Source organism: Papilio xuthus, unplaced genomic scaffold, assembly GCF_000836235.2.
Source record: "Papilio xuthus unplaced genomic scaffold, Pxut_1.1 DF828142.1, whole genome shotgun sequence".
NCBI lineage: Eukaryota > Metazoa > Arthropoda > Insecta > Lepidoptera > Papilionidae > Papilio > Papilio xuthus.
The window spans coordinates 7005526-7017229 of NW_013530507.1; the positions used below are offsets into that span (position 1 = coordinate 7005526).

The window sequence follows — 11704 nt, forward strand, 5'->3', positions numbered from 1 at the left end:
AAAATAGATTAAATAAAAATACATAATTTGTTTTTAAAATCTCTTTAATCCAAATTTTGTGTGTACACGTAAAGTAAAAAAAAAATATTGTTTATAATAATACCTATCAATATAAAAATTCTTAGCACCAAACCAGTTGTTAATATTATGGTAAAACAACAACCACATAATACTGAAATAACTTTTAAATGTGAAACTGTAGATTTTACGTACGTTTACATAACCCATGCGACGGTGCTAGGCAATGTGAACTTAGTTTAAGTAAAACGAAAAACATAACAAGGAACTATAGCCTCGAACAATTTCCTTCTCATTACGCTGATGTTATAGTATCATCATCAATATAAATCATACAACGCCCCAATCTATACAGTCCTGTATGAGTTCGTTAAATCGCTCCGTGTACAGCTGGCCCGGTTTCACCATGGACTCAAAGACGTCGAAATTGCTCCCCGCCTTGGGAGCATCGTCCGCGTCCGCTATCACCGGCGGCAGGATCATCACGCCGATGACCACGGCAAGAGGCAGTACCTGAGGAGATTAAGGTTTCAGTTAAAACTGACGGAACTGTTGGTTCTAGTCACCGCATTTTACAAATTAGATGGACAATATATGAACTGAAACACATTGGCATTCGAACCCAGAATTTGCAGATTACAAGTCAAGTGCTTAAACCTTTGAGCCACCAACGCTCTAGACTTTTATCACTAGCTAAGCTAAGCTTATCACTAGCTAAATATTATGCAGTCTTGGCTTGAGATCTACTCACCGCAGCTAGTTCCTCGTCAAATATTTTCTTGGGGTATACTTCTTCAATGTCGAGTGAAAACCTCGAAAGCGCAAGTTCTAATTGCGTCCGGTAGTATTCGATAAGCTTATAAAAGTATTTGTCCCGGAACTGCTTATCAGAACCGACAGTGATGAAGTAAATGAGGTCCGCCAGCGCGCAGCCGGCATGCATCATCTGGTAGTCCACAGCTCGTGCGTGCAAAACACCATCCTGGAAAAAAACATAATATAATCAGTACATTCTGCCCATTTTTGTCGTTTTGACGCAGAGTATAAATTAATAACTTTAGCAGAACAATATAATGTAGCAATGCTTATGGAAATCTGTACTCTGTATCTTTTATCACTTCGATATGAACTCTATAGACCACCTTAACCACCATGATGTTGGAAAAATGGTGTAAACATTATGGCGACAACTGTTATTGAGGTCATTGAGGCACGTAACGCATGAGTGCGTCGACATACTTTTATAGATTGGTCAACTAAAGGAGTCAAATGTCGGTCAATGTCGTTAATTTTAACCTAGTTCGATAAAATTAAGACTCTTCTATAATTTTCAATCACCAAAGAGATGTAAAGCCTCCCGTTTAATTTACCTTTCTTTTAAACATCAAATTGCTGAGTCTGAAATCGCCATGCGCCAGTACGACCTTCTTTACTGGCTTATTGTGATATTTCATCACGTCCTCGCTGTAGACTATCTTTCTCACTCTGTCCCTGTAGTCTTCTGGTAGCGTCGCCAAACAATTTTCCACCATCTTCACATAAATTTCCTTTGCGGCCTCATCCCCATTCACACCAATACCGTACTGCATTCCTGCTGCTATCTTCTCGAACTCCTCGGGTTGTTCATGTGCAAACACGAAAGACAGCGCGTGGAACTTGGCAAGAATCTCCGCCGACTTCGAAGCTTGCTCCCAATTCATGGAGGCGAGTCTGTCGAAACATTTGTACCCCTGGACGCCCAGGTCATCGGTGACGATAGCCTCGTGGCCATACGTCGATCTGTGTCCGAAGTACTTGGGAAAGATGAATCTATGTTCCAGCGGAATGTCGTGGCTCTCCTGGAGATTGTCGTAGATCTTAACCATCGTCGTGTACACAAACTGCTCGTTGGAGTAGATCCAGTCGGTGTTCACCTTCGTTCTCATGGCCTGGCTGAAGGAAGCGACCTTCGCAAACAGATACAAATCATCGCGTCCGCTCCGCGTGACGAGTATTTTAAAGAGTGCAGAGGTATAGTTGGCACCGCCACTGTCAAACCTTTCGACCTTCACCTCCGGTTCCGGACGTTCGTCGGCGAGCTTCTCTCTCACCAGCTGCGCTAGAGCAAGCACGTCTGCCATCGTCGCTGTCTCGCGGATCACTGATTACTTTACATTGAGTAATGGACGATTATTATTTTAAATAAAAAAATATTTAGTACATAGAAGTCGATATCAATTGATTTTAGTCGATTGTTATCTAGTGGCCGCATTATACATTAATATTTAAATAATATTGATAATGATAAGTTTTAAAAGATCTTTAGTTTAAGAATTACGTTCTTTCTCGTCGATTGAATATACTACATCTTTGTACAAAAAACCCAGGAAACAATCAACAACGAACAATAACACATTTAATAAAAAACACAATGATAAGTAGACATTCTGTCCTCCACTAAAAAGGTATTTATTTACAACTGTAATTACTAAGTAAATATTTTGTCCATTATTATATGAATAATCATGTATAGAGACTTGACTTTTTTTATATTATAAAGTGGCAAACAGGCGAACGCCCACCTGAAAACGCTGAAATAGCGAAGTGACCATTGCCCATAGATATACGCAATTGCATATGCGTATTCTACCTTTAATCGACGGAGGAGAGGATGCACAGAGAGAAAATATTTTCCCTTTCCATGCATCCTCTCATCCGGAAAGTCCACTTCCACTTCCCATCGTTACCTTATAAGAAAAACGGTGGGAAGAGAAAGAGGACTATATTAGGCCCCCGAGTCGCACACTCATCAGACGAAAAGCGGAATTGCTTCCATTTGACGCCTGTCTTCTGTGTGGTCGTGGTATTTCACCGGGCGAGCCTGGCCAATTCGTGCGAAGATGTTAAAGCGGGCTCTACCACTGTAAACTTATACTTAATCGGCAAATCAAATGTCCTCTATCAGTACTTTCCATTCAATCGATTGTTTAACCAACTTTTGAAAGAAAGAGGTTATCAATTCGTCAGTAATGTTCATCGTTAGTATGATTTTTAAACTTTGATGTTTATATTTCAATATACAAATGCTATCGAACAAAAACATATAATAACTGATATAATTGTTTTTATCTGGTCTCATATTAAAGTATTACCCGGATTTTATTTGTCATCGGCTGTTATGTACAATTATGTATCTTGCATAACAAATGGAAATATTCGAATAGTAACTAAACTTTAAAGCTACAAATATTATCTAATCGTTTTATCTTGTTTTAAAGATATATACCAAATTGAATTACATACATCACTATTTAATTACAAATCACAGATAATTATAAGTAAGTAGAAAATGGTAGAGCCCTCAGCTTCAAGAAGCTTCAGGGTCGATTGGATCAGTGAATTAGCAAAACTACAAAGAAGACAGGCTTGGAGTAATCCCGCGTTTCGATCTGAAAAGCTGAAACGCTGGAAGCCAAAGTTTAGTTCTCTTCACAACGATTTGACGCCGGAGGGGACGCTTAGGAGGGGGAAATATCCTATTGCTTTGTTTTCCATCCTTTGTCTATTAAGGTAGGCAACTCATCTTCAAATTCGTATATCCATTTGCAGCTGTCACTTCGCTTTTTTGGCGATTCACGATGGCCGCCAGGTCTTTTTTTACCTTATAATACAAGAATTGTGACTGGGAGGAAATTTTAAATTAGCAAACTCGCTCGCACTCTGCAATACCACACAGAAGACACGTGTCAAATGAAAGAAGTCAAAGCCGCAAGTATTTATTAGTATACACTTAAATGTTTTTATTATGATTCATTACAAGATAATGAGTCATAATTTTTTTATCATTCAAAAACTTTCGTATCAACATCGATATCAAATAGCGTACAACAGATTATGACTGATTGGTAGCGATGATGAGTTATGCTTTTTTATTAAAAGATTAAATATAATCAGCTAAAACACATAAAATACTTTTCCCTGATGTCCTGATAAATTGATTATTTATCTTGTTAACTTTTACGACTCTCAAATAGACATTATTAAACTATGATAATTATGTTCATAACTACTTTAATTATATTTGTACTTCCCTTTAAGATGTAGCCATCGACACAACAACTTTATTTATCCGTTTTCAGTAAAAAAAAAACTACTTTACAATAGAGGAAGCTTTTTACAATCTTGGTAAATTCGGAAGCAATTTATTTATTTACTAGCTATTGACCGCGGCTCTGTCCCATGGATTTAAAAAGAAACATTTTTAGTACCCTTTGTGTTATTTGAGACTATACTGTACATCTATGCCAAATTTCAGCGATACCCGTGCAGTTGTTCTGGAGATACCAAAAATCCATCCATCCAAACATTCGCATTTATAATAATGGTAAAGTTGAGTTATTTCATTTCACGCTATTTATTATCAATGCAATTATAATACACAAGTTTATAGCTATGAATAAACAAGATGCATTGAGTGCTGTGATGACGTCACTAATACGTCGGCTCACTAACAGTCCCCTCGCAATATAGTAGAGTTTGTAGGACTGTTTTTGTACAACAACTCAGTGCAAATTGCGAGCTGAAAGATGTCGGACGTGGAACTGTTAAGAGACCTAGTGGAAACAGTAGCATCAGAACAAGGCTACAAGGATTGTCGCATCCATCTGAAGCCGTTTTCAACAGGAGGAGCAAACTACACGTCTCAGTTGTATTACGTAACTCTTTTACTTGAAGGCAAAGATGACCTTAATCTATTTGCCAAAGTAGCATGCGTAAGCGAGCACGTACGCAAACAAACATCATTTAAAATATACGACACGGAAATGTATTTCTACACGGATCTGCTGAAGCGCTATCAAGAATTGGAAGAGAAACACAAAGTACCCGAAGAGCACAGACTAGCTACTGTCAAATTCTACGGCTGCAAAAAGGAATATTTAAAGGAAATATTAATCCTTGAAAACTTATCTTCCAAGGGATACGAGAGCTATGATAGATTCAAAACATTCGATTGGGAATACGCATCAAAAGCGGTGACAGAACTCGCTAAACTACATGCATTATCCATAGCATTGAATAAACAAAGCCCTGAGGAGTTCAAAAGTTTGTCCAAGCGATTGAAATATGACATGAAAGCAGGAAACCTCAAGACGATAATAGAAAATGTAATAAGCATGGCTTTGGCAGTGATTAAAGAAGAGAATAGAGAAAAATTAGAAGTTTTTATCAAGAAGTCGCAAGAGTATGAGTTTGATTACTTCTACAAAGTGCAGCATGAGCCAGTGATAATGCATGGAGACTTCAGAGCCAGCAATATTATGCATAGATTACATGAGGTAAACAATTTCTTTTAACTCTTAAGTAGTTTAACTGTTTTCTGATAAAGAAATTGGAAAATTCTAAAATATTGTACTGTTCATTTTTAAATTTTCAAACACACGTAGGCACATAGAAACATCACGACAGAAATTCGATCTTTGCAGATGTAGGTCGACTGACATAATGTAATAAGTGACCACTAAACCACAGCACGTCCGACAAACATTTATACTAAAATCCACTTCATAAATATACTTCAAAGATTATTTCAATGCGTATATTTTTAACGATGATATTTAAAAATATAATTGTTGTGAAAAATTATCCGTTAGACCAACAACTTAGCAAAAATCAACGAGTATTCGTAGTACGTAGTAGTAGAACAACAGTTCCAACAGTATCTTGACCTATAATCAACATGTAGTAAACTATGATTAATTTTATTCTCATTGAACTAAACTGTAGTCTGGTCAACTTACTGCTACCAAATTACATGTTACAGACCGTTACGCCTGATTTAACAAAATAGTTAATTTTTACTTATATTAAAATTGACACAAACTTCCAATCGTCTTCAGGAAGCTTCATTGTTAGAACATTAAAGACTTTATATTCAGAATGGTAAATTATAAGACTGGGCCGACGAGTTGTAATTCTCTTTACCTACATTATACCTGTGTTAGAAATTACCTTTTTAGTTATGCCTCAAATTGTTTTCAGGACGGGCATTTGGAGGTCGTATTGTTGGACTATCAGATGCTGAACATCAGCAACCCGGCCATTGACCTTATGTACTTCATCTTCAGCGGGTCAGACCAGGAGTTCCGCAGGCAGCATTACAGCCAACTGTTAGACCATTACCACACGGAATTAAGCAACGCTCTGACAAGACTAGGCGTTGATGTCGACACCACATACTCTAAAGAGAATTTTGAGGCTGATTTGAAAGAGGTGGGGAAATAACATTTTGTTTAGTTTTTAATAGGTTTTTCAGCTTTGCCTTTATTTTTAAAATAATAATAATAGGTTATTTACTTACTAGTTATATTTATAACTTTTTATGAAATAATGGAAGCATGCTTTTATCGTGTAAAAAATTACCTTCTTTGCTTCACTGAGAAAGAAATGTTGTATTTACAGGTTCAGCCGTATGGTCTGTTGGTGGGCATGATGATGGTTCCCATGGTAACCGTACTAGCGGAGGACGCGCCCGACATGAGCACTGCCTCGGGCGACCTCGCAAATTTTGCTATCCCGCCCAACCAACTCGCAATTACCCGACTCAACGAACTCGTTGAAGACTTTATTAAATGGGGCGTACTTTAAGTTTACTAAAAATCACTTAAATCATACAATAGAAAACATATCATAACAGTTATTGCGGTTCCTCTGGTATTGCTGATGTCTATCGGCGTCGTTGAACACCTCGGTGTTCCCGCTGCTCGTTTGCCCCCTTCTATTATAAAAAAAAGAGTTCAGAGGTACAAATCTTGACTATACTTTATTGGATACGGAAAAGTTTGTGTTATATTTATTTAATATTTACAATTTTAAATGTCGATATCCAGGGCACCTAGTACAAAAACTTATTTAAAAACTAACAAACAAATATATTTAAAAGTTTGAGCAATAATCGAAGAAAGTCTAAACACATCTTTAATTGTTAAAAAAATAGACGCGCGTATATGTATCCGTATGTTATTTGATAACATTATAAGCGTTAGTAGAATAATTGATTTAAAAATAAATATTTTTACCTAGTAAATAGTGTATAATACAAAATAAATTCAATATCAATATAGAGTACTAAAAATTGTTATAATTACCATAAACCCCGGCGCGAGTTATTAGGTATGTATGGGGCTTAGTATTTATACAACCACATGTCTATTACTATCCTAAAAAAATACCTTAATAAAAGATAATCATTATATTTATATTATATAGTATTTAGGGGAATAGATAACATCTCTAAAAGGATAACAACAGGAAATGGCCGCCGGAATATCATCGCAATGACCGCTGTAATCACCGACATCCAAAATGGCTAACAATAAATCTTTTATGTACCGTTTGCTTGCCACTTACCGAACTGTCTGAATATTTAAACTCTGGATACAGATAACAAATATTGCAAGTTATCTATTCAGCTTTACATATAGACGTATTCGCAATTAATAATGATATTGAAGGTTGGAATTTTATAATTATCAAACACAAGCCGCTGCATTCTCTTAGAACACATATTTTTATAACTAATATATATAATAGCGAGAGCGTCGGTGGTCCAGAAGTTAACCCTTGACTTGCAATCTGCAGGTCCTGGGTTCGTTTCCCGCCATGTACCAATGTGTTTTTCGATTCTCGATTTTGCATATGTACATTTATCCGACGTTCTTACGGTGAAGGAAAACATCGTGATGCTGCACGTATCTGAGAAGAAATTCAAAGATATGTGTGAAGTCAACCAACCCGCACTTGGCCAGCGTGGTTGACTATGGCCTAGTCATCCTTAACTTAGGGTAGGCTCCGAGCCCCTCGGTGGAGACGTACAGTGAGCTGATGATAATGAATATATATATATATATATATTGTACAAATTTAAAGCTAACAATTCCAACATATCTATTAAGTGTACATAGTTATTTTTTATATAGTAGTTACAATAATTTCCGTCTAGAATGTAGGAATATAGTTAATTACCACTCATACATATATTCAGTCTGATATGATTTCGCAAACAAACAATATTATGTGTACGTTTCCGTTTAAAGTTTTTCACATGCGTTATCTGTTGTTGTTTTTTTTTTGGCAACATGAATAAAAAGTTGTTGATCTCGTTGAGAAACGAAATCTGACAGGTTTATATCCGCAAGACATTTATACACGACGACACGGAAACGACATTGTGTTACAGATCCGTATAATTTTTTACTTCAAATTTTAGCAACAAAATCAGAATAAGGAAGGGATAGATGACAACAACCAGAAATGTCTGGTCAATGGACACTGCAGTACTTTTGAAACATCCTAAAAGACTACATATTTAGAATTGAGTATGGAAACTGCAAACTATATTTATTACTCTTTTATAGTAACTTATCATTTTGTTGGTAGAATTTCTTTGATAATGATAGAATATTTACATTAATCGGAACCATAGCATAGTGATCAGTTGTGATAACGATAAAAATTAAGAAGCTAAATACCATGAAAGCTATAAAAAGAACGTTACGACACAGCATCCAAATCGTCGCGTCGCGTAGTAAAAGCAATTACGACATAGTTTGTTTTGTAATAAATTTAGCTCAGTGAGGACGGTGATCCGCAACATGTCGGACGCGGAGCAGCAAGTGCGCGACCTAGTGCAGAAGATAGCGGAGGAGCAAGGTTACGAAGACTGCCATATCGAACTCAAGTCCTTCACAACCGGAGGAGCCAACTACACTTCACAATTGTTCCACATCACAATCACGTCACCGGACAAAGATGATCTCAAACTTTTTGCCAAAATCGCTTGCGTTGGAGAAAAGATAAGAAAATTAACACCCTTTAAGATGTTCGAAACTGAAATGTATTTCTATACAGAACTGCTAAAGCACTACCAGGACCTGGAAGAGAAACATAACGTCCCAAAGGAACACAGACTGGCCACTGTCAAATTCTATGGCTGCAATAAAGAATATTTGAACGAGACTCTAGTTCTCGAAGACCTATCGTCGCTGGGCTTTGACATACACGACAGATTTAAAAGTTTTGACTGGGAGTACGCATCAACGTCGATAGTGGAACTCGCAAAACTCCACGCGCTGTCGATAGCGTTCAGGAAACAAAAGCCGGAAGAGTACGAAATTTTAGCCAAACTTTTGACTTTTGATATTAATTCTGAAGACTTCAAGCCAATGATGGAGCACATGACGCGATCGGCGTTGGCCGTTGTCAAAGAAGAAAACAGATGGAGACTGGTGACGTATCTCGAGAAGATGAAAGATTTGGAATCCTCTCATTATTACAGGCCGCTGAATTGTGCTGTGGTGACACACGGCGACTTCAGACCTAGCAACCTGATGCACAGGGTCCATGAGGTAAGATATATAAAACTATAATTTATTCACTACAATAACTCTACAATACAGATTAAACAAAGTTGCTATAAAGGTCATCGGGTGAGCTTGTTTACTTGTAATACAATAATAGCTGTTTATTGACATATTGCAGTTTTCTGTATATATATATATATAATATATGATTAGTTACTTGTAATCTTTATCTTTAAATCATAAAGAACTTGTTTTCCTGCGTTCTAAAAGCAACATTTTGTATTATTTCATAGAAGACAATTGACACATAGAATCTGTTATCAAGCAGTAACAAATTTATTTCAGTAGAAATGATTTTTTAAGTGCTCCTAAAAAGGAATACACACTAATATTTTACTCAATAATTTGCAAAGCGCGTGCTCTCTAAATCAAGATTCTGAGAATAGAATCTTTGCATAAGTTGAAACAAATTGTGCGTATAATTCCTTATCCTTATAAGTACGTACTTATAAGAAGTACTGCGATAAGGAAAAAACAGATTAAGTATATCCGGTAGAGTACATAGCCTTAATTGCAAAATAATTTTAGGTTTAACTATGAATAGTTAATAATTATCTTTCAAGGTAAGATCGATCATTCGTCAGTTGCGTAATTTTACTTGACAACCACTTATTTTATAAGGACATCACTTTTCTTGCAACGCTTATCTTAAATTACGTTGTGATGAAATCATCGAATCGTTGTAAATTAAATTAAGTACATTGTAAATGTTACTAATATCATACATGCGAATATTTGAATGTTTAAATGGATGGGGTTTAACAGAATGTATACTCGGAACACTGTATAGATCTATCTGAAATTTGGCATAGATGTAGAACATATAAGTCTGGAAGAACACATAAGCTACTAAGTTTTTTTACATCGCACAGACGGAGTCAGCGTCAACGGAGGGCAACATTAATAATTAATGAATATATTTCCAGGACGGTAGACTGGAGCTAGTACCCGTAGATTACCAGATGATGAAGGTCTGCAACCCGGCTCTTGATCTCATGTACTACATATTCGGTGGCTCCGACGAGGAGTTCCGCGACAAACACTATCATCAACTGTTAGACTATTACTACGAACAGTTGTCAAACGCCCTGGTGAGACTGGACGTAGATGCAGTCAAAACTTACCCGAGAGAAGCCTTCGATTCAGATATAAAAGAGGTAAAAGTGGTTAACTTATTTACTATAAACTGGATTCAATGCTAATAAACACAGATGTACCTACCATATAAAATTATTCCCAACAAATGGCTACAAAGCTGGGCACGAAACTTGTTATTTTATCAAGTAATCGAAGTAAAAACAAGTTTTCAATATTATGATCCAATTAGTATTAGAAAGGTAAACAAATTTCATTTAACCAACTTTTATAAGAGCTTAATATCTTTATGTATGAACATTAACATTTTAACAGTGGTAGAGCCCGCTTTAACATCAACGCATATGCAATTGCGTATGTCTTCGTGCAACGGTCACTTCGCTATTTCAGCGATTTCAGGTGGCCGTTCGCTCGTTTGCCACCTTTTGATCTAGAAAAAAAAATTAACAACTTTTGCCTTTGTTCGAAATAAAAAAAATATTTTAGACGAAGGCATTCAGTGGTTGCAATGTTTAAATATCTGTGTTTAAAAACGGAATTATTGTTTTCAGATCGAACCTTACGGTATCTTCGTGGGCATGATGATGGTGCCTCTTCTGACCGTTGATGCTGAAAACGCGCCAAGCATGGATACGGCCGATTTATCAGACTTCGTAATAAAACCGAACGAACTTGCAATATCCAGATTAAATGGAATTATACATAGTTTTATTAAATTAGGTGTATTGTGATTTTTAATATTTGGCAAGAGGACAACTCGTTCTGTGTTCTATGTAAGATTATATTTTTGGACGACATGCATTTTTATAATGTTATTAAAACTGTTTGACTAAAAATGTTTGACTTTATTTAAATGATTACTTATTTTCATTGCCGATACATTAAAAAACTTGTAGTCATGTCTCTTATTCTCCCCGAAAAAAGAGATCAAATCAAAAACATTTGTAATCTGCAATGAATGTTTCAATGTTTCGCATTATAGAATACTTTGAAACTCGCTGTTTCTTTGGATTTTGGATATTTTACTTATATAAATCCATTTTGCTTGGTTGCAATAAAAATATAAATTCATAATTGTACTCTAACTGAATGCAATATTACTATATTTTCTTTTGAAAAACATCGCATGACAAAGCTTCTAAAAAAATTAATTCATTCATATAAAACCAAAGACAATCCGGTCAACAGACTGG

General features: G+C 36.1%; 3 protein-coding genes across 3 annotated transcripts; 2 read left to right on the top strand and 1 right to left on the bottom strand.

Moving 5' to 3' along the window:
- Nucleotides 1–35: 35 nt before the first annotated feature.
- LOC106114062 (uncharacterized) lies at nt 36–2163 on the bottom strand. Its single transcript, XM_013307137.1, has 3 exons — nt 1389–2163; nt 770–1000; nt 36–531 (listed from the first exon to the last, which is right to left on the bottom strand). Exons 1-3 carry the CDS (start codon nt 2136–2138, stop codon nt 349–351), a joined length of 1164 nt encoding a protein of 387 aa, XP_013162591.1. The 5' UTR covers nt 2139–2163; the 3' UTR covers nt 36–348.
- Nucleotides 2164–4523: 2360 nt separating this feature from the next.
- On the top strand, nt 4524–7098 carry LOC106114054 (uncharacterized). Its single transcript, XM_013307129.1, has 3 exons — nt 4524–5333; nt 6037–6267; nt 6457–7098. Exons 1-3 carry the CDS (start codon nt 4584–4586, stop codon nt 6640–6642), a joined length of 1167 nt encoding a protein of 388 aa, XP_013162583.1. The 5' UTR covers nt 4524–4583; the 3' UTR covers nt 6643–7098.
- Nucleotides 7099–7974: 876 nt separating this feature from the next.
- LOC106114516 (uncharacterized) lies at nt 7975–11329 on the top strand. The gene is made up of 3 exons (XM_013307757.1): nt 7975–9401; nt 10343–10573; nt 11063–11329. The coding sequence occupies exons 1-3, from the start codon at nt 8649–8651 to the stop codon at nt 11240–11242; spliced, it is 1164 nt and encodes a 387-aa protein (XP_013163211.1). The 5' UTR covers nt 7975–8648; the 3' UTR covers nt 11243–11329.
- The last annotated feature ends 375 nt before the right edge of the window (nt 11330–11704 follow it).

What these genes read in the sequence shown, in the direction of transcription:
- LOC106114062 (XM_013307137.1), bottom strand. Translation starts at nt 2,138, where the DNA reads ATGGCAGACGTGCTTGCTCTAGCGCAGCTGGTGAGAGAGAAGCTCGCC. An exon ending in ATTTGATGTTTAAAAGAAAG is followed by an intron (nt 1,001 to 1,388) that starts GTAAATTAAACG and finishes GTTTTTTTCCAG; the next exon opens with GATGGTGTTTTGCACGCACG. An exon ending in TTGACGAGGAACTAGCTGCG is followed by an intron (nt 532 to 769) that starts GTGAGTAGATCT and finishes TAATCTCCTCAG; the next exon opens with GTACTGCCTCTTGCCGTGGT.
- LOC106114054 (XM_013307129.1), top strand. Translation starts at nt 4,584, where the DNA reads ATGTCGGACGTGGAACTGTTAAGAGACCTAGTGGAAACAGTAGCATCA. An exon ending in TTATGCATAGATTACATGAG is followed by an intron (nt 5,334 to 6,036) that starts GTAAACAATTTC and finishes AATTGTTTTCAG; the next exon opens with GACGGGCATTTGGAGGTCGT. An exon ending in TTGAGGCTGATTTGAAAGAG is followed by an intron (nt 6,268 to 6,456) that starts GTGGGGAAATAA and finishes TTGTATTTACAG; the next exon opens with GTTCAGCCGTATGGTCTGTT.
- LOC106114516 (XM_013307757.1), top strand. Translation starts at nt 8,649, where the DNA reads ATGTCGGACGCGGAGCAGCAAGTGCGCGACCTAGTGCAGAAGATAGCG. An exon ending in TGATGCACAGGGTCCATGAG is followed by an intron (nt 9,402 to 10,342) that starts GTAAGATATATA and finishes ATATATTTCCAG; the next exon opens with GACGGTAGACTGGAGCTAGT. An exon ending in TCGATTCAGATATAAAAGAG is followed by an intron (nt 10,574 to 11,062) that starts GTAAAAGTGGTT and finishes TATTGTTTTCAG; the next exon opens with ATCGAACCTTACGGTATCTT.